The sequence below is a fragment of the Sinocyclocheilus anshuiensis genome, unplaced genomic scaffold, assembly GCF_001515605.1.
Source record: "Sinocyclocheilus anshuiensis isolate Anshui unplaced genomic scaffold, SAMN03320099.WGS_v1.1 scaffold43, whole genome shotgun sequence".
NCBI lineage: Eukaryota > Metazoa > Chordata > Actinopteri > Cypriniformes > Cyprinidae > Sinocyclocheilus > Sinocyclocheilus anshuiensis.
Genome location: NW_015549580.1, coordinates 780,267 through 802,814, shown reverse-complemented (window position 1 = coordinate 802,814; position 22,548 = coordinate 780,267). Strand labels below are relative to the sequence as shown.

At 38.9% G+C, this 22,548-nt stretch overlaps 2 protein-coding genes across 6 annotated transcripts in view; one reads left to right on the top strand and one right to left on the bottom strand.

Moving 5' to 3' along the window:
- Positions 1-17,440, top strand: part of LOC107657667 (intermediate conductance calcium-activated potassium channel protein 4-like) — a 23,908-nt gene extending 6,468 nt beyond the window's left edge. The window contains exons 3-9 of one of the 2 annotated variants that reach the window (XM_016445841.1): positions 1,810-2,264; positions 2,678-2,813; positions 7,084-7,194; positions 13,137-13,258; positions 15,187-15,256; positions 15,600-15,766; positions 15,848-17,440. In XM_016445841.1, the coding sequence (XP_016301327.1) occupies positions 1,810-2,264; positions 2,678-2,813; positions 7,084-7,194; positions 13,137-13,258; positions 15,187-15,256; positions 15,600-15,766; positions 15,848-15,851 (1,065 nt within the window). In that variant the 3' untranslated portion in view covers positions 15,852-17,440. Of the gene's footprint in view, positions 1-1,809; positions 2,265-2,677; positions 2,814-7,083; positions 7,195-13,136; positions 13,259-15,186; positions 15,257-15,599; positions 15,771-15,847 lie in introns of those variants that run through there. The other variant, XM_016445842.1, reaches the window with a different exon arrangement.
- Positions 17,441-17,510: 70 nt separating this feature from the next.
- Positions 17,511-22,490, bottom strand: LOC107657614 (uncharacterized). 4 transcript variants are annotated; one of them, XM_016445767.1, is made up of 2 exons: positions 22,428-22,490; positions 17,511-20,169 (listed from the first exon to the last, which is right to left on the bottom strand). In XM_016445767.1, exon 2 carries the CDS (start codon positions 19,845-19,847, stop codon positions 17,826-17,828), a length of 2,022 nt encoding a protein of 673 aa, XP_016301253.1. In that variant the 5' UTR covers positions 19,848-20,169; positions 22,428-22,490; the 3' UTR covers positions 17,511-17,825. The 4 variants fall into 4 exon arrangements, with proteins under 4 accessions (XP_016301253.1, XP_016301251.1, XP_016301252.1 ...); XM_016445765.1 differs by lacking the exon at positions 22,428-22,490 and adding an exon at positions 21,859-21,958; XM_016445766.1 differs by lacking the exon at positions 22,428-22,490 and adding an exon at positions 21,863-21,958.
- Positions 22,491-22,548: the final 58 nt, after the last annotated feature.

Genomic DNA, 22,548 nt, shown 5'->3' with positions numbered 1-22,548 from the left:
CGTGTTGTTCCAAACCTGTAAGACCTTCGTTCATCTTCGGAACACAATTTAAGATATTTTTGATGAAATCTGAGAGCACCTGGCCCTCCCATAGACAGCAAGGTAACTACCACGTTCAAGGTCCAGAAAAGCCTTGTGGACGCGCGTTCACGACAGTATCATGACGCGAGCGTGTGGCGGCACTGTCCCAGATCCGGCGTAATGACGTCATCACTCTCGATCTGGGTCAGCGCCGCCACACGCTCGCGTCATGATACTGTCGTGAACGCGTGTCCAAAGTGTACAGACGAAAATGTGGAATAAAGTCGTTATTTTTGTTTTCTTTGCGCAAAAAAGTATTCTTGTAGCTTCGTAACTATACAGTTGAACCACTTATGTCACACGGACTACTTTGTCGATCATCTTGGTACTTTTCTGGACCTTGAACGTGGTGGTTACCTTGCTGTCTATGGGAGGGTCAGAGAGCCCTCATATTTCATCAAAAATATCTTAAATTGTGTTCCGAAGATGAACGAAGGTCTTACGGGTTTCGAACAACACGAGGGTGAGTAATTAATGACAGAATTTTCATTTTTGGGTGAACTAACCCTTTAAGTATTTATAGAGCAACATAATTTGTTTACATTTTGTTTTTGTAATATAAATTATAAGTTTAATAATAAGATAAGTTATACAAGTTTGTTTTTGTTTTATGAGTTAATGCATTTCCTGGGAATCGAAGCCATGATCTTAGTGATATAATGCCATGCTCTGCACTACTGTTTAAGCTACAGAAACACTTCATAAAAGTTCATATAAAATCTAAAAGTTTAATGTAAAAGTTAATGTATCTACCAGTGCAAGTGCATTTCTGAGAAGAAAAGTCTGAATTGTGAGATATAAATGTGCAATTACAAGAAAAATGTCAGAAAATTCACAATAACCTTTTTAATTTTTTATCCTTTATTTTTTTCTTTTATCAAGATTATGTATATTAATGTACTGACACCTCTAATGTTTTTATTTTTAATGTTTTTCATACATTTTTTTATGAGTTTCACAAAGCAAAAGCAAAACCTTTCCAAATACCCCCTAGAACCACTTGCGATGCACATACAATAAAATAACACTATTACAAATATATTTATATTGTGATTAGATTATAGTATGGTATGATTAATTATGTTACACTTAATATTTTACAGTATTTTGTGCAGTTTAAGCATTATGAATTTTCCTCTCTAAACCATGCCTGTTTGCCACAGTAAGTCTCTATTGATTTAAAATGCTTAAATGTTTGATCAAGTTACCTAGAATTCCATGTCTTGTCATCGCACCCAATGACCTCATGGATGAGGAGAATTCTGCAGTGCAGAGAGAAAAACTTTTGCAGATTATACAGCAGCTGGAACTGGTACAATAAGTGTAGCAGGAAAATGTAAGCAACAATTACAATTACAACCAAATTCTGGTCCATGTACTTTTCAAACTGTCCCAAGACGACTGTTGATTTATATGGTGTTACTCATTTGCAGCTCTAAGTCATGTTTAATATTTTTTGTGTCGTAATTAATGAGCCATTCATTTGTGATTTATGGTTTCGAGTAGTTTCACTGACACACTTGTCCAAAACAGTTTACAGCTGGGCGTCCTATCAGGGAGGGCAGGGCTGTGTTTGTTTTGGCTCCATTCTTACAGTTAATCAAGAACGCCTTGCTCACTCTCTCGTCTCTGCCGTACTTTTGTTAATCATTGCTTCCTTATGAGATCAATCAAGTGATTCTCTTGTTGATACTCATCCTGCCTCTGTTTTTCTTTCCTTTCTTCAAGCTTTTCATCACTGACCACAACCAGGTGGACTGGCGCATTGCCATGACCAGTAACCGGGTGCTTGGCATCTCCCTGGAGCTCATTGTCTGTGCTATCCATCCAGTGGCTATCTACCTGAGGCCAGATATGGGGGACAGACTGGGCGGGAAGCCGGAGCAAAATTCCTCTATCCCCCTCTGCTTGTCCTCCAGTCACAAAAAAGTCATGCTGGATGTGGAGCTGCTGCTGTCGGCCCTCATGTTCCTGAGACTGTATCTCGTGCACAGAGCCGTCCTGTTACACAGCAAGGTGCTCCTCAGTGCCTCATACAGGAGCATTGGCTCCCTCAACAACATCAACTTCACCTTCCGCTTTGTGCTCAAGGTGCTAATGAACAAGTATCCGGCCCGCACGCTGCTGGTCTTCATTATGTTCTTCTGGCTCTCCGCATCTTGGATGCTGCGACTGTGTGAAAGGTACAGAATGTGCAACTATTTGTAGAGAAACACTTACACAAACACTTATGCAACAGTATTTATTATGCTTTTTCCATTCACTTTCCTTTTGCTTGACTCATTAGAAACAGCTCATCAAGTGTTATCATGCTTCTTCTGATGTTGATGGTCAATTTGAGTTGTGGTCATACATTTCTTATGAATAGATTTATTTCAGGAACAAACAAATTGCTCTTCACCACCAGCTCATTACTGACTGTCAAATTTGGAACAATACATTCTGGTTTACTTGTCATGGCATGTATGAGTCATTGTGTTTTTGCAACAATTATTTTGAAATTTTCAATCAGTTTAAGTTTTTTTTTATTTTGTTAGTTTTGCAGAATGCATACCCTGCGTATATTTACACAGTCACTCTCTGTCTCCGCCTATAGGCAGCAGCAGGTAGAGACAGGTGGCATGGACACAGCACTGTGGCTGATAGCCATCACCTTCCTCACAGTGGGATATGGAGATGTGTCCCCTCACACCAGCTGTGGCAAGTTGGTGTGTCTCTTCACAGGTGTCATGGTAAATAAAACTCTTAACTAACTCTTAACTATTAGTCATACTGCTCTAGATCTACTGGTACTCTTTTACACACGAGCAGTTTGAGACAAATGCAATAAATTATGTAATTATTGACAAAACAATGAAAGTCACTTTTGTTGTACCCTGTACTTTTTCTTAAGGTGTAGTCTTTGTTAAAGACCAAAACATTTTTTTTTTAAATGAAAGAAGACAAAGACTCCTACTGGTTCACTGAGCTCCATTTCTTTGGTTTAGTAAAGAAATAAAAATTTGTTTAGCATTATCATAGGATGTTGTATATGCATTGTTAGGTAGCTCTCGACTTTGACTAAAATAGTCGCAAATGCGACAATAATTTAGCCTGAAAACTCTGTGTGTGTCTTTGCTCTATGTGCTTTAGTCAGCTATATCGGTGTACAATATATGTATGCAATATATCATCACAACAACAAACACAACGTGAGCCATAATGACGTGAAAAATTACTCTTATGTTCGTTTTAATGAGTGAGATTCAAACTCGCTCATGAGCTGGTGCTTTAAATCAGAGTCACTTAGTCAGTGAATCATTCAGAGTCATTACTGAGTTCACAACAGACAGTCATTTTCAGCTTTGTCCCATTAAAAATGAACTGTAACTATGCCATACACTTTAGATGTACATTTTACTGACCCGCTGATCACAGGATAGCGTATAATTAAAGATGCATATTCACAACATAGTTCAATCAATTAATACCGGTCTTAGCAAGTGTGTATGTGGTTTGTAAGTCATCTGTCTCCTAAATGGCACCTGGCTGCACTTGGTTTATCAGTCTGCAGATGCGGCAGCTTCCACTTCATCACACTTAAAGCTTTGTGACTGAGTTATAAGATCCACGTCCATCTGGGCACGTTTTTTGTACAGTTACAGCTGTTCTTCCACCCTTCCTGACAGCGGCACTGGAGTCCAACTAGGATTTCAGTGATGCTGTGCTAGCAGGCACTCTGATGAAGGATGAAGATTATGATTTAAATAAAATCATAGTCTCAGTCTGTGACATCTTTCAGGTATTCAGTTGCATGATTAATAAACATGGTGATCTGAATGAATAAGTTGCATTTTAACAAATATCCAGCAAATTATTTTTTGTTTGTTATAGATTGTACACTGAAATCATATCTTTAAGGCATTATGGACATATTTAAAAAATGCTTTAAATATGGACTCTCAGGCTTTGTGTGTGTCTGGGTGTATCTGAGCATAGAGTTCAGTAAGTGAAGAAGGGAGGGAATGATTTAGCAAAATGATACACAGATTGTTTTGTTTGTAAACCAAGTACTTTGGTTACACCCGTACAAGATCATTTCAGACAGAATGATTGAAAATATAGTCGATATGTATTAATTTCGGAAGAAGCTTATTAAATATTACTATTGTTTTTCAATATTAATATAAATATTAACACATATTAGTGTGTGTGTGTGTTTGTGTGTCTGGGTGTATCTGAGCATAGAGTTCAGTAAGTGAAGAAGGGAGGGAATGATTTAGCAAAATGATACACAGATTGTTTTGTTTGTAAACCAAGTACTTTGGTTACACCCGTACAAGATCATTTCAGACAGAATGATTGAAAATATAGTCGATATGTATTAATTTCGGAAGAAGCTTATTAAATATTACTATTGTTTTTCAATATTAATATAAATATTAACACATATTAGTTCAGAACGTTAGGGTCAAATGGTAGTTTTTATTATATAATTACAATTTTGTAGTTTAAAAACAAGGTAATTTTCAAAGAAATTAAAGATAAGATAAATACAAAAACAGAAAAAAGTCAGAAAATGAAAGAACGATTAGTAACAAAGTTTTACGAAAAGGTCCCATTAGTTAATGCATTTACTAACAGTAACAACAACGAGCAATACATTGAGATTTACAAAGTCTTTTATTTACAATTGAGATTAATAAATGCTTTAGTAGTATTTTTCATGATAACTAATGTACTTAATGAACAAATGTTTACCGAATGTTTACAGTGACGGTAAGAGCGTGTGCCAGTGCGTGTTGTGAACATGTGCTGCGTTGTGCCGCATGTTCGTGAGGGTTAGGTTTCCAGCCCCTCTCTGACTCAGGCAGCTGCATCTGCACCGGACTGTCCGCCCTTCTCTTCTCTCCATCCCTCATTTCCGATCAGGGCAGATAAGCCGGCAGGATAGGAGCATGGGGCTCACACGACAGAAGCATGGGGCTAAAGCCAAACCCAGACACCTCCCTGACACAGTGGAAAATAATCCTTCACTCCTCTTTCTCTCCCTCGCTCAGTGTTTTTATAAGCTTTCCCCTTTTTTTAGGGAAAACTTTCCACCATTGCCATTTTTAGGTGGTTTATAGCATTTGGCGCCACTAGATCAGGAGGGTGTGCCAACCTGTGCCCAAGACTTGGAAAACCAGAAAAAAAAGTTTCCTAATCCAGTTGGAACAGTATACGGGATGTTCATTAGTGTGGGATAGCCCTCTCACCTGTAGCTCATTCAACGAAAGTGTTCAACATGCCTGGTTGTCTCATATAAATGCCTCCCATCACTTTCTCCACATAAAGATGAGACTTTAATGACTTTCCAGTATCAGGATCAGCTTCCATTATCACCTGTTGTTACCCATCAAGTGGAAGTATGATGCTCTTCTGTGTGTTTGACTTGCACTTCCACCACCTGCACTGCAAACAATATATATTCTTAATCAGTATTTTTCTCTTCTTGCCCCCCTCATGCCCCAAATGAATGAAAACAACATAATTAAAAAAAAACAAAGTAATTAAAAAAAAATGTTATAATTAAAATTTTACTAAAAAACTTTAAATAAAATTAAAATGAAAACAAAATATAAAAATAAAAACTAACCTTCAAAATAATAAAAACTAAAATAGTATCTCAGTGATACTAAAATAACCCTGGTTATCAATGGCAAATCATTTGCTTTAAGCTTAAACTAAATTAATGTCATGAAAAAGAAAAAAAGAACACACAATGAGATAATTGCCAATTGTATAAGAAACTTAGTTCAAGCTATAATCTCTGAAAACATTTCTTAATAGCTTCAAGTCAAAATTCAAGTAAAATTTATTTATATGGCACTTTTCATAATACACGTTGTTTCAAAGCAGCTTCAGAAAATGATGATGATAATGTTTATAATATCTTAATATTTTAATGCCTTATAGTTGCTTTTATCAGACGTTGGGCAATAATATAGTTTACATTTTGTGACAACAGCATCAATCAAGAAGTTGAGATATGTTCTTGTATATAGCTTTTTACATGATTATGTCATATGCAATGAATTTGTGCATAATTATATACCGTTTTATATAAGATTATACTGTTTTTCTTCCCGAGTAATTTGATTTAAGTGTTTGAATATTTATAGTGGGGGAGGAAAAAAATACTAATCAAGATTTTTTTGTAGTGTATCTTTTTGCATCTTGCATGAATTCCTGAACATTCTGCTTGTGGGGTCAGGACAGTTCAAACGATTAATGTGTATCTCCATATTTCAAGTTATAACACAGGAATTCACACTGTCTGCCAGCAGAATATATAAGAGCATTTTGGGAGCAACTCTTGTGAAAAATTATGGTAGTATTAAAGATGTTGCCCTTTGAATTGATTAATTCTGGCTTACTAAGATGATTGACTAAGGGGAGATCTGTAATTACACTTCAACATTTTCCTTGACTGCTGTGAATAATCAACTACGGAAAAACTGTAAGCTTTCGTGTCTTCATACCTTTTAGTCAATACCATGACGAATCCTACTACTGCTTGCTAACTATTCTTTCTCTTCACAACAACTAACTGCCTCTCTCTTTGTCTCCCTTTCTTTATCTCTCAATCATTTTTTTCTCTAATGCAACAAATTAAGGAGCTCAGGTAAATTAACTGTTTAGTGTAAAATTACATGGAAACATTCTTCATATAGACATATGCACTTTATTTTACACTTTACACTTTATTTTATTATTCTTTTATTTTATTTTATTAATGGTTTGCATTCCTATATTTTTTGTTTTGGAAAAGCTTTCCAAATTTTGAAACTGATTTGAATAAAATAAATGCCATTATATTTCATTCCCAAAAAAATTATTTATACACTTGTTACAAAGAATCTTTGTAGAATTATGTGTACTGTCTGAATATCATTAACTCTGAATACTTTATGCCTGAGTACATGTTTGGGATAATGAGACAGATGGTAACCATGCTTATGTCTATGTGTTTGTTGTCAGGGTGTGGCATGTACTGCTATGTTGGTAGCAGTCATGACTAAGAAACTGGCGCTTAACAAAGGGGAGAAACATGTGCATTTCTTCATGATGGACATTCAGATCTCCAAGCGGGTGAGCACCCCATAAATGCCACTCTCTTTCAGTTCTTCATTGTCTTTTTATCAACACCTATGTGTACTTGGTTATTTCCTTATGACCGATTTGGTAGTGATAAAAAAAGATACATTAATGATAACCAAGCTTAGCTTAGCCATTTGGGAATACTTAACTTAATCTTTAAAAATATCCCTCCATTTCGGATGAGAAACATAAAAAGCAGTGACCCGGAGGATGCAGAGGCATGAATGGAAGCAGCATTATTTTCCACATCGCACGAGTGTTATGATTTCTGAGGCTTTTTATAATATTATTTTTTCCTTAAATAGGGGATTCCTAATAGCAGCACAGTATGGGAAAATGCTTAGGATGGCAAGGCAGAGATGGCCGCTGAGCTCTTGATAGCCAACAAAAGGCGTCAAAGGGAGGAAACAATCAGGTCCCTGTCAGGAAAACTTGTCAGTCCATGAGAAGTTTAATTCAGACAGGAAATAAAATGCACTGATGTGTGTCCTGTGAGCGAGCGTTAGCATCTGCACTGGAAAATAGTGAAGGAGAGACGGTGCTGAGGGGTGGATCTTGATGCTGAGGGGGGCAGGTGGGCTGCTTGCACTCCTCTAACAGGATCCATCAGAGGGAAGGAGGAGAGACCTCAAATTAAATGCATAGAGGAAGATGGTAGATGCTTAGAGTTTCGACAAATGGAAATTAAATCAGACCGCTTTGAGTGAGCAAGCATTGACAGGTGTTTTTGAAAATGTAGTTACATTTGATTATTTCCCACCACTGAAAATATTAAACTTTTAAAAGGAATATTCCAGGTTTTAAGCTTACTTGACAGCATTTGTGACATAAAAATTTAAACAAAAAATAACTTTACCTTGTCTATTGTTATGGAATACCAGACTCGGAGACAAGATAGAACGCTAACCCAACAGGTGTGTTTATTAACAGTTTTATTATCAACAGCAATGGATAATGGCAGGTGAGTTCAAGTAAATAGACAGTCTTGGGTGAATTAATGAAGATAATGATGAGTGTTTTCCTTGTTTTACCAGAGATGGAGAGCACACACAGAATTGATGAGATGATGGAGATTGCCAGGAGCTGGGGACAGGTGAGTATAGAAGGTTTGGGAGGAGATTGAGGAGATCGTGAGGAGTGAGGAGATCGAGGAAGACACTGGAGAACACGAGGGAGACAAACAAAATCTTGGAATGAGGTAAGTAGAAGATCGTGGTTAAGAAGAGCATATGTTTTGAGACCTTAATCCACAATGGAGACCAAACAATGAGGCAGTAAGGAGTGTGTGCTTTTATAGTGCTGGCTGAGTGATGAGATGATCTGTGACAGGAGTGACTGATTAGAATTCTTGTGATTGAGTGCGCTGAGTGGTGGATGAGCCTGGTGTGTCCATGACAGAACTCCCCTCTCCACGGCCTGCTCCTGAGGGCCGAAATCCTCAATGTCATGGTGGACGGCCTCGACTACATGATGCATGGAACTCGGCTAGAAGATTGGGGTCTAAGATGTCATCCCTGGGGACACAGGATCTTTCCTCTGGATCATAGCTTTCCCAATCAACAAGGTACTCCAGCCAACCACCACGGCGCCAGAAGTTCAAGATCTCCTTGACTGCACAGACCATTCCATCCTCTAGTACAGGGGTGGCGAACGTCGGTCCTGCAGAGTTTTGCTTCAACCCTAATCAAACACACCTGGACAAGCTAATCAAGGTCTGAAAGGTTACTAGAAAGCTACAGGCAGGTGAGGTTTTATCAGGGTTGAACCTGGAACCTGGTTGGAAAATGGGAGTGGAGGCTCTCCGGACAGCTGCATGATGTTTCTGATGATGGACAGCCCTCTGCAGATGTTGGTGAGCTGAGTCCCAGACCCTCACACTCTCCTGGAACCAGTGGGTCACAGATGTCAGAACAGAAGATTCCCCAGACCAGGGGAACAGTGGTGGCTGGTAACCGAGTATGCACTGGAATGGGGTAAGACGCGTGGATGGTTGACGGAGGGAGTTTTGTGCGTACTTGGCCCATGCGAGGTAAAAATTCCAGGAGTTCTGGTGGCTATGGCAGAAGGTACGGAGGTAACGGCCTATCTCCTGGATCTTCTTTTCCTTTGGCCGTTGCTTTGAGGGTAATAACCAGAAGAGAGTCTGAAGGTCACACCTAGGAGGGAGAAGAATGATCACCAGACTCGGGAGATGAATTGAGGACCCTTGTCCGAGACTATGTCCTCTGGAATGCTGAAGTTGTGGAACACATGACTGAACAGTAATTCTGCTGTTTCCATTGCTGTTAGTAGGCTCTTGAGGGGAACCAGTCGACAGGCTTTAGAGAATCTGTCTACCGCAACCAGAATTCAGGTGAACCCATCTGAGGCAAATCCATCACAAAATCCACTCCTAGATTTGACCAGGGACACTGAGGAATGGGAAGAGGAAGAAGCTTGCCAGATGGTAGATGGCGTGGAGTTTTTGCCATGGCACACTCCTGGCATCCACTCACGTACCTTCTGATCTCGTGAGCCATTCCAGGCCACCAGAAGCAATCTTGGAGCGTCTTCATTGCCTCAGTAGCTTCTGGGGTCCAGGACAGAGAATTGGGCCTGCCATTCAGGAGATTGGTGAGAGGAGAGGTGATGGCACTATAGTTATTGATGAAACGGCAATAGAAGTTGGAGAAACCAAGAAATCTCTGGAGCTCTTTAATAGTAGTTGGTGTGGGCCAGGACTTGATAGCATTCAGCTTCCTCTCGTCCATTTTGATACCTTTGGAACTGATATCATATTCGAGGAACTGGATGGAGGAAAGATGGAAGGTACATTTCTTAGCTTTGAGATACAGTTGGTGTTCGCAGAGCTTCTTGAGGACCTTAGTAATGAGCTGGCGATGTTCAGCCTCGTTCCAGGAGTACACTAGGATGTCATCAATATACACCAGGATGAACCGATGGAGGTACTCCCGGAACACCTTGTTCATGTATTCCTGGAAGTGAACCCAACCAGTATCAAACCAGTGATAGATTGAATCTTCTATTGAATGTGGTTTACATTTTCTCAAGCTGGAATTGGTTGCATAGGTCCTCAGAGATGAAGTTGCCAGCTGACCCAGAGACAAGGATGGCATGAATTGTAACAGAGTGGTGAGCTGAACAATAGTGGTGAGTGGATGTATATTAATGGGAGAATAGGAAACAACATTCACCATGGGTCTAGGAGGATGGATGGGACATGTTTGTAAAATATGTCCACTCTGGCCACAATATAAACATAACCCCTGGGTCAGCCAACGTTGATGCTCGGCCAAGAACAGATTTGGTCGATCTGCATGTACTCGGGGTTAGGTTCTGGAGAACTGGGATCCTCTGGCTGGTGGAAAAGAGACAGTTTTTGGTACTGATTATCCTCCATACAGCCCATTACTCGGTTGGTGACTCTGATGGACATTTAAATAAAGCGCTCAAGAAGCTGCTAAGGTTCTGGATCGGAGAGCATACTCTTGAATGGAGCTTTTGCCATGACGAAGATGGTATAATTGCTCACCAATGGAGGAATCTCTGACCAGTCTTTCAAAAACCTTTTGGAAATGAGCAATGAAGGCATTGAGTGAATGGGTTGCTGGTCCGTCTTGATTCCATAGATATTCAGCCCACTGGAGCACTCGATCTGAGAGTAGAGACAGAATGAAGGAGATTTTAGCTCTTTCGTTGGGAAACAATGTGGCTGCATCTCTAGGGTGAGCGAACACTGTAGGCGGAACCTCTTGCATTCATCCACCGAGCCAGAGTAGGGCGCTGGACTGACCATGGGACTGGCACTGTAGATGGGTGCTGAAGATGTCGCTGGTGAGGAAACAGGTGCTGGTGGTGCAGTGGGAGTGCGAACGGGTGTGCTGAGGACCTTGCGGAGGGAAGCCACCAGCTCCTGGAAGGGATCCACACCTGCCGGATTCATGCTGTTATGGTCTGGTCTTCTGTTATGGCATACTAGACTCTGAGACAAGATGGAACGTTAACCCAACAGGTGTGTTTATTAACAGTTTTGTAGCAATGGATAATGGCAGGTGAGTTCAAGTAAATAGACAGTCTTTAGTGAATTAATGAAGATAATGATGTTTTCCTTGTTTTACCAGAGTTGGAGAGCACACACAGAATTAATGAGATGATGGAGATTGCCAGGAGCCGGGGACAGGTGAGTATAGCAGGATTCGAATGAGGAGATAGAGGGAGACACTGGCGAAGACAAGGGAGACGAAAAAGATCTTGGAAGGCGGTAAGTAGAGGATCATGGGTAAGTAAAGCATACGTTTTGAGTCCTTTATCCAAAAGGGAGGCCAGACAATGAGGCAGTGAGAAGTGTGTGCTTTTATAGTGCTGGCTAGGTGATGAGATGATCCGTACAGGTGTGACTGATTAGAATGCTGGTGATTAGAATTCTGGTGGATGAGCCTGGTGTGGCCGTGACATCCATCATTTTTTAAATGATCTGTATATGATCTGTGGGAAGCTGACACAAATACTTTTGGACAGTTTAATTTTTTTTAAATCACATTTTAAATTAATGTTATTTTAATTATTCATTTAATTTATTAATTTATACAATATTTAATTTATTATAAAATTATAAAGTATAATTTAATAAAAATATAATTATATATATTACAGGTGCATCTCTTTTCCACGACATTCTAATTTATTGAGATGCACCTGTATATTAGTTTTTAAATATACAATTTATATACAAAGTAAATAAAAATACATATATTATTTAAATTATTATTAGTTTTCATTACGATGGCGAACTTCAAATAGAAGTGAATGTGACCCAATTTTGAAGAAAAAAATGAAAAACATTTATAAAAGCACTTATAGCTGTAAAGCTGTTACAATCATTTTTCTGTCATTTTATGGTTTCTGATGTTGTGTTGTCATGGGAAAGTTGTGAAATCGGGCGCTAGTAACCAATGTTTTTCACACTAAAATCATATTAATACATATAGTATTAAATAGTAATCATATAGTGAGTATTTTAATGTTTACAAATTGGCCTCATTTACTTTTATTGCGTTTGCCTCACTGTAGACCCGCTTTTAATTTGATTTTTTTTTAAGAAGGACAAGTGGAAATAGTTAATGTGGTAATCAACATTATGCCACTGATGGTGTTGATTGAGTTTAGCTTGAACTGAGCCCAGAATATTCCTTTCATTCATGAAGGTCTGAACCTATGTTTTTAACTTGGCAAAAGCCATATCCTGTCACAGGGTGTATTGTTGAGTGTGTGTGTGTGTGTGTGTGTGTGTGTGTGTGTGTGCGCGCATGCCACAGGTCCTACTCATCAGGTCCTGCAATGATTTACCTTGATGATACGTTAAAGGAAGACATCTGGACACAGTTGGACACTCTATTAATAACCACAAACACACAAAATTGCCAGGGAGCTTGTGACATCATTATGAGCAGGTCTTTAACTGGAAGACACACAGACAATAATAGAATCAAAGAAAGCAGCGAAATGTGTGATTGAAAAAAAAGCCCTCGACTGTCCGTAACCCACATATAACTTTATGATGGCTATTCTCATCCTCAAATCACCCTCAAAATAACCATTACTTGTCCTTCCGTTCCCGTCGCTCCATTTTTGTTTTCATCAAGGCCGCCCCCTTAATAAACTGCACCAGTTTCCTTACATCCTGTCCAGATTATGTTATAATTTGTCATTTACACAATCACATCACAAATAATCATATTATAGTTACTGAGTGTAATTAAACAGACAGCAACTTGTACAGTAGTTTCAGACAGTATTTGATCAGCTATCTTCTGAACAATGTAAACATGCAACTATTTACTTAAGGAATGGCCTGCAGACTGTCAATAGACTATCATTGTAGAGCGATGATGGATGGGTTACTTATTACTGTAATCAAATTCTCTGTGACACAGATCCGGCACGCAGCAGCCAATGTGCTAAGAGAATGTTGGCTACTGCATCGCACCACCCATACAAAGGACAACAGTGGAGAGCATCATCATCACCAGAGATGCCTGCTGGAGGCCATCCGTGTGTGAGTGATCCATTACAATCTGCATTCAACCATTACACTTCATACTAGATTCACTCGAAGAGAATGGCAGAGGGTCTGTGGACAGCTGACATAAAATAATTTTGTGCAGTTGGATTTTTTTTTTTAATTGTTTTAACAAATATATATTTAAACATCTTTTAAAATGAATTATTATTTTAAATTATAATGTAGAAAAATTATTATTATTTTTAATTAATCATAATATTTGTATTTTTTATTTTATTTTATCAATTATATATGTTAAAGTATATATATATATATATAAAAACATTTAAATAATAAAATTATTTACATTCATATTTTATATATATATATATATATATTACAGATTTTTCATTTTAATTTAAATACTTTATAAAGTTTCATATATATTTTTTGGTAAAATATGTATTTTATGTAGATTTTATGTAATTTTACATATTGGACTTTGAAGGAATAGATGATTTTTAATGCCATTTTGTAAAAAATTTTCACACTTATTAACAAAACAGAAGTCTATACAATGTTTTTCAGGTATAAATGTATATGAACATTTATGTATGATAAAGTACATATTCAGATGCTTACTATACCTCAAGCAGCTCATCAAAGCTATTTGCTGTAATTAAATATATGTAGAGGAAATGTTTAATGTGTTTAATATGTAAATTAAGCATTAGATATGACAATGAGCAAACTCATGCAACAGTTAACCAATTAAACATCTGGACCATCACTTGGAATATTTTACTATTTAAGCCCATGGCAAGAGGACACTGCATTTTTTTAAGGGAACTGATCGTATTCCACTTGGTCATTTTCTATAAAATCATACATGACATGTCAGTTCCACAGAGATCACGTTATGCAGTGCAAAGCAGCTTGGATAAAATGTGGTCTTGTGGTTGTTTATCTTGTGGTCATTGAGAGAATGGCAGCTCCCCGTCTCTCAGCTGATTGTTGACCACTTTATTGTTTACAGTCCTGACATCTTCCTGCAGATAAGGGGCTGAGTTTGGGGAGAGATGCTCAGCTGGCTGCAGTTCCTTTATGACCAGTGAATAGGAAGCTGTGATGTCTGAATTTACACCGCAGCGTTTAACATCGTTAATGACTACAGGAATCTGGCTCTTAGAATGTTCCATGTGTGCATGTATGAGATCTGTGAGTAACTGTGGATGGCCATAAGGGTGGAGGGATTCTGACTTCCTGTTTTACAGTTAGCAGAACCACCAAAAATACTCTGGAAATAAAGTGGGTGCTGCAGGGACAGCTAAAACAGCATGCCAGCAAGCAGACCACCAAACAGTCAGGAGGTCATTCTGGTTTGTGTTTTTCGGTCTGTTCCCTTTTTGCACACGGACACTGGTTATTTCTGCATGCTACGGCAGTTGCTGATGGTTCCCCTGCAAAAGCTGATTTCCGTTTTGCTTTTTTGGGATACAGCATATTCAGAGACATCAGCCAGTAGGCCTATTTCAAAAAGTAAACAAATGTACTACTAAAACTTTCATTACTCGAGGTCACAAAATAAAGCGAAAATCATGAATTTAACCCTGAAATGACCTCAAAAACCTACATGAATGCAAAAAGGTTTCAATAATATTAATTTGTTCGCTTACTATGTACATATACAACTAAACAATTCAGTTGAACTAATTATAAATAGAACTAATGTATGTCTGTATGAGAAATGGTTGTATGTATGTACAAAAGAGGCCTATCAAGTGATAAAATCACTTTCTTTGACAAAGCTAGAAAATGATCATTGGAAAACTAATAATATCCTTAATCATGTCACAGACCACATTTCTGACAAATCCAGGGAGTGTCAATTAATTAAATATTACTAGAGAAACCAAGCTGACTAGAGTTCTGTTAAAACCATTGCACCAGAATATAACTCATTTATTTCCTGTCTCGACTAGATTTCGTCACTTGCGATTGAAGCAGAGGAAGTTAAGGGATTATGCCAGTGAGATGGTGGATCTCTCGAAGGTAAGTCAGACATACATCAGACTCGTGTCTAGGTCAGTTTGCCTGAATAAATGAGCCATTCACCTAACCCAGACATATAAATGTTCTGTAAAACCATAAAAACCTCTGTAAAAACTACCTTAAGTCTGACAGTGTCCTGTGTGATACTTAAGGCTGTGCACATAAAAAGAAAAACAAGACCTTGATCTTTCAGAAACTATGTCTCTTAAATATTTTGAGTGAAAAAACTGACCAAATGTTGAGTATCTTATTAATTACTGATGTGCTTAATATGGGGGGAAATCATCTTTCACTCATGAAATATAGCTGGAAATATCTGGAAATGGCCTTTGTCTTCAAACAGATGCAGATGATCATGTGCGATCTGAGTGCAAACTGGAACAGCTCTTACCATGAGCTTGAGCAGCGAATCATCTCCATGGAGCAGAAGCTGGACGAGCTGGGACGCTCCTTTCAAAACACCTCTGAGCTGCTCACACAGGCACTAAATCACCGCAGACTGGACCACAGGTAATGCTGTCAACAGTGTTTATGTGCTTGACCTAAACGAGTAGGTTTTTTGCATTAAAGTCTGGCTCTATCTCTGCACAGGTGACCTGTGACATCTCTTTTGAAGGCTATGTAGTCTTCATCTTCTGAGATTTCTTCAATCAAGCCTCTTGAACTGATGGAGGATCTTTATGATGAACAAAGGGATTAAGAGCAGCAACAACCACAGCAGACAGTTTTATTTTGAACAGACGTTCTGTCATGTGTATTTATGAACGTTTCCTCAATGCTACAAACATGAACTTGGGAAAAGGTTGTTTGGTTACTTTAAACTTTTGACTCCTGATTTAGTTTCAGTTCATGATAGATACCAAGACTATGAGATTCTGGTGTTACACAAAGGAACAAATTTAGATTTCTTCTAACACAATCGCACAGGCCTCAGTTTGATTTATATCAGTATGAAAGTCACAGAAGGAATGTGAAACTTTAAAAAATTATCATTCTTTCTATTGTTCCTGTTTTTACCTGATACTGGGGAAGTTAGTCATTATCAAACTGAAGAAAACATTTGAAGTTCAGATGTTCATCTCAGAATTGGGATGAATCGTGCTGAGCAGCATGATAATAACTTTATGACTCCAATTTGATACACTATTTCCCAGTTACATTTAAATGTGCATACATCCTGGTCACTACACATTGATGAAGGTCTCCGTAAATTGCTGGCAACTTTTACAAAGGTAAGTCAAAGAGTAAGTCATGTAGTTAGCTGTCGAGGGTAAGCCAGACTTCCTCACAGACTATTGCCCTTGTACACTGATATTTTTAGAACGACCCTAAATCAGGCTGAACCACCTGCACCCACAGCACCCCAATAAAAAAATCTGTGAATGACTTGAATTTCCATCAGCCCTTTAACCTGACAGGGCATCTGTTGAATGACGGCATGTGGTGGCTCTAATTACACCATGAAAATGTTTTGCGTATTATGGTCTTCAGAATACTGGTGTAATGGAAAAAATCTTTATTGCTCAAGCCTGTATTTAAGTTCATTAAGACAGAGCCTATCATTCCTCTCTGGTATCTCCTCCTGGTGGACAAATGTATGTTGCATGTTTGGCCATCGTTCTGGTTAAGGCTGTGCTTGTCCTTTATTGTTTGGGGTGAATAATTTTCAAGAGACTCAATACCTTGATGTGTATGCAGTATAATGATTATATGAGGGCAATGGGAATAAGAAAAGAGGTCAGGTCTGTTGTGTGTAGTTCTTTTATAAACAAGAACTTCATCTTAGTTTTACTGCTGTTTTTGCATATTTAAAACTGCTGGTATGAGGAAGCATATGAATGGCACCTGACTCATTATTTGACCAATCATTAACAGAGAGGAGCAAACCAGAACATTTTTAGCGCTTTATAATCAAGATAAGTTGATCAGGAATTCAGTTTTGGCATGTTGTATTGTGAAATATACATAAAAATGCCAGGAGAAAATGCCAGAAAAACGTTTACAGCATTATTTTTGCACATTTTGATAAAGCCATCTCATTGGCTTTGTGTTTTCCCAACCATATGATGATGAGAAAGCTATAAAAAAAAGCATAGAAACACATCTCTGAGTATTTATGTATGTTTTTTTTTTATTACAAATGGGTTAGAGTGAATCATTGCCTTATGACACAAACCCTTATAAAAATTTAAAAAAAAAACAAGTGTTTTTCTTTGGTCATTAATAAATGAGAGTTTTACTTTCAGCAGTCGCATCCATCTTATGACGGAGAACAAAAATCTATTTATATAAATTATAAAGATAAATTATACCAATGCTCACATCACATTTCTCTGAAACAAAACTTATCTTTGGGGTTAAAATGTTACTATTTGTGCTATTACGGATATAGACTTTAGTTTTTAAATTTCAAAGTCTTCAGTCTACAAAAAAAATTAAAAAATCAGATCACATCACCGCTGACCACATAATACAAACACTGTACAAAGATCAATTAGGGCAGTAGATTGGCCCAGTCGATTGAAAGGTGAGTTTTCAATCTTATGTGTGATTCATTTACACAAATAATTCAAACCAAGACAGATTGTGAGTTTTTTCGAGTGTGTTTCGAAAGATTCGAGTTTTTAAGCATGTGCCACAACAGTGCAGATGGCCTTGTAAACATCTGTCCACAGCTACAGTCAAAAGCCACCTTGCATTTCTTCTTCGCACACCGCCTGCCATTTCTATGCTTCTGTTTATGCCAGGTCAATTTATGCGCCCCTTCAAATGTATTTCCGCACCGTGCACAAACAAATCGGACTGACTCCGCATGCTGAACCTGGTGTCTCAGCAAATGCAGCTGCCTTTGGAACGACCTTCCGCACTGACATCTGTACAACCTTGACCCGCGGTGTAAGTAGCGATGACGCACCCTCAGTGATGGTTGTCTCGAGACGGCACCGCATTGACGGCAGGGGAAGATGGTCTTTGAGCGCCAACTCTGCTTGAGTCGCTTCTGCAGAGCCAAATCCCTGTTTCGGTTCACAAACATGGCCACTATTTGTAACGGAGCCTTAACCTGGGCAAGAGGGATCTGTGGCTGGTTGTTCCCAATAAGAGTGCTGACCAGGGTAGGACAAGTGACCGAGGTCATCAGTGGGATGTTTACAGGTAGGGGTCTAATATTAGCCGGAGGCATTTGTCTCAGAACAGGCCTGTTGGCTGATACTAGCCCGGGTGCAAAGACGTTCACAGTGGGAGAGAAGGATACAACTACTTGAGTTGGAAGAGGTGGATTGGAAGGGGTAGGGATACGAAGAGTCATCCTGGCCAGATTTGGGATCAAGGGACACACTACCGAAGATAAATGGACAGGAACTTTCGGGCGAGGGAAACAAGAAATCGGAGGGAAATGGGGCCTGACAAGAGTTTGCGGCACTGCCACAACTTGTGGAACCAAATCAGTCACCTTAGCAGGAATCACAGGAGTTGCCTGAAGCAATTGGTGCAGCGTTAAAGCTTCGGCTGATCCCAAGGTGGTCACCGCAGGTGTAGGATCAGGGGCTGTGGAAACTTTGTTCACTGTCTGAGTTATTTTGATAATTTTAATGGTGTTTTGATTGGTGTACAAAGCAGGGGCAGAAGTTCTTACTTGACCACTGCTGTCGGATAAAGGCACGACAGGTAACTGGGTTACCGGGGTGGCCGGCAAGTTCATGCTGCCTGTTGGTCTTCTCAAACAGACATGGTTTTTGAAACTGTCCTGTCTAGGGAAAACATTGTGGCAGTATGCACAGATATACCCAGCTGAGGGGTGTTTTTCGGTCATGTGCTTTAGCAGCAACTCTTCACTCTCACATACCATGCTGCACAGGCAACAAGCAAGCCTCAGTTTGTTCCTGCAATCGTCCATGTGCTTCTCCAAATTAGCGAATTTGCCATAGCAGCAAAAGGGAGAATCGGACTGAAACCCAAATTTCTCTGCAATGTCGACTGACTCTAGATTCCTATTTGCAGGTCTTTTCCTGTCGGGGGTCTGTTTTTTCCGTCTCTTTTTCTTTCGGTGACGGTCGTATGAGCTGCTTCTTGAGTCACTGTCATCAGGGTCTGAGCTCAAGTCCACATCCGGGATGTATGCCGTGTCACCAGGGGGTAGTGAGTCAGGATTTACCTCGTCGTCAGTGTCAGTACTTTCGTCATCCTCCGTCAGTCCAATTTCTTCTTCTGCAGCCACCTCACAAGCTGCAGTTTCTCCGAGCCCATCCTCAATATCATTCTCTTCCTTCAGTCTAAAGCTTAGATGCTCTTGCTCTGATTGACTCAAGGGGCATGAGGAAAAGCTGAAGGTGTCGTTTTGTTTATCAATAAAAGCAAATCTTTCGGTTTCTGTTTTGATGTGTGAGGCTTGATTGTCATTGTCGATGCATTTCTGGGTGGCATTGCAAGTGTCATTCGAAGCTACTTGCTCTGAGACACAATATGAATGATCCCTCAAGGTGCTTTTTCTCATATCAGTGTATTTTATGGCCTCTTTGATGCCGATTTCATCTGTCTCTTCCATTTTAACCGCATGTTTTACCTCCATGGTGTCTTTCTGATGCTTTTCCATATGTCCATTCAGATGCCACGTGCACCTAAAGAGAGCGCCACAGATTCCACACACAAATCTTTGCTTTGGGTGGGCATTTTTTACGTGTAACGCCAAGCGACATTACACGTCCAAACTTTGTCCAACACAGGTAGCAATACACCTCGGCTGTGTGCGTTTTAAAGTGCTCTATCAGTTTATTCAGGAAGGGGATGTTGTCTCCACAAACACAGTACACGGATCCTTCCTCACTGTTAAGCGCCAGTGGCGCTATGCAGGCACCCTCATTACTGGAGTCTTCTGAGAAACCATGTAGAGGTGTAGAGATGATGTTGTAATAACCCTAAAACAAAGAAAATATTCTTGTGAAAACTGGTAGTTTATTCAGTGTACATTTGATAAAAGAGCAGAAAACAGGGAGGACATGATGTCATGCATTCACTTTATCTCAAGTTGTCTGGATGGCCTATAAGTTAATACATATATATTATTACTTTCAAAATTTGGGGTCGGAAGGATTTAGTTTTTTCTTTCATATTTTTGAAAGGTCGCTTATCCTCACCAAGAGTGCATTTGTTTATTATCAAAAATACAATAAGAACCATAATATTTTAATATAATAATACAATTTAAAATAACTATTTTCAATTTTAATATATTTTAACATGTAATGTATTCCTCTAATGTTGAAGCTGGATTTTCAGCGGTCATTACTCCAGTCTTCAGTGTCACATGATCCTTCAGAAATCATTCTAGTGTGCAAATTTGCTGCTCAATAAACCTTTATTATTTATTATCACTGTTGAAAAAAAGTTGTGCTGCATAATATTTTTGTGGAAACTGTGATTTTTTTCAGGATTCTTTGGTAAATAGAAAGCTTAAAAAATAGCGATAGAAATCTTTTGTAACAATGTAAGTGTGTTTAATATCATTTTCGAGATGGTCCTCACTGCAGAACACAAGATCCAGGGGGCGTGGTTGGGTCCAGATCCAACTCCTCCCACCTTACATATACCTAAACCTACCCGTCTCCACCCCCTGATCCATAAACCCACCCATCTCCACCCCCTAGATGTGGATCCAACCACGCCCCCTGGATCTTTGTTCTGCAGTGAGGGGCTACTGTCATTTTTGGCCATTTTAATGTAACATTTCTAAATAAAAGTAATAAATAAATAAAATCGTACTGACCCTAACATTTTGAATGATAGTGTATATTCACCAATATTTGTACTTCTTGTCAACTCGTTTCCTAATGAAAATGATACATATATATTAACAGAGTAACCCAGTTTTCATGATAGTCTCACTGGAGCAACAGGTCTAAACATTTAGCTTAAAGTCCGCATGAAATCAAAATTGACTTTATTTACTTTATTAGCGCACATTGCTAGTCTTGATGTAAACAATTAATCCGTGCAAGTTAATCCAATGAAAAAAATGTTTGTCTTCGTAATCTTTAATCAAAATCTGAACATTTACTTCTGTTCTGGACTTGCATTCCTTCTCTGATGACGTCAGTTTGATGGCTTGGGCAGAATATCCTTAAACACACCCTTCCAACCGTTAGATTGCTATGAGTGAGAGACAGAGAGGAGGAGCGCAAACATAAAACCATGCCCTCTATTCAATATTCCGTTTCAGCTGGAAATACGTCACTACACTGAAATAAAGTCGGCAGCAACTTCTGGTTCACGCGGACTTTAAGGGCACATTGGCACTAAAAGCAAGACTGTAACCATCTTTCTGACTGTGCAATCCACCAGAAACATTAGAATAGATCCCTAAACATATATAAATAATACCACTACCAAAGAAATAAAAATAAAAAATCTAAAATGGCTTCAGAACAAGACATGTAAATGCCAGGCCTATTTTCCATGTTTTATTGCTCATGTGCATGCCTAAGAAGGTCAACAGATGGCAAGCATGCAATTCAGAAAGTCATTTCAATGTAAGTTCACTGAAAGAGATGAGTCTTGAGTCTTGAGATGTGTTTTCACATGTAGGGGGAATTCATTGCACCACTTACATACTGTTGAATACAAGAGTCACCACCTTGCTGCAGCTGTATTCTGGCACCTGCAACGCTGCATCTCCTCAAATGGTAAGATTTCCATGACAACTCTTGTGCAGCTACTTCAGGCTGAAACAGTAAAAGAAAAGAAAAACTATAGGTAACCAGCACACAAAAAAGGTGCGACAGTATTACAGTCTAAATACGCATTACATATACACATAACTGGTACATTGCCGTACTTTGTGCAACTTGCAGTATCTCAATGTCATACAATACAATATAAAATCAGTTTGAATCTTGTTCCAGGAACTTTAGAGGGTGTGGTCTGTGTTTGTGCAGTTAAGAGGTTTTTTTAGTTTTTCTGTCAAAGCATAACAGTGACGTTATGTCAGGTACGGTGGCTATCTCACTTTATTAAATAATTAATAAAATCTCTTAACCTGTATAAGCAACCTGGCATTTCAAAGGGCAAGATACAAGTTAGTGCCAGACCTTTCACTGTAGCATATTTCTCACACCTTTTATGGTATGTAAAAGGAGTTGAAAACGGGAAAGTCTTCCTTACAAACGCGTATACTTACAATATAATGATTTCATTAATAATTTTCGTGTTTTGCTGCTGGCTCCTCCCCCAAACATGTACGCACGCGCGAGTCCGTCTCCTAAATTCGTCCGGACAGCACGTCTATGCATTGCGCATGC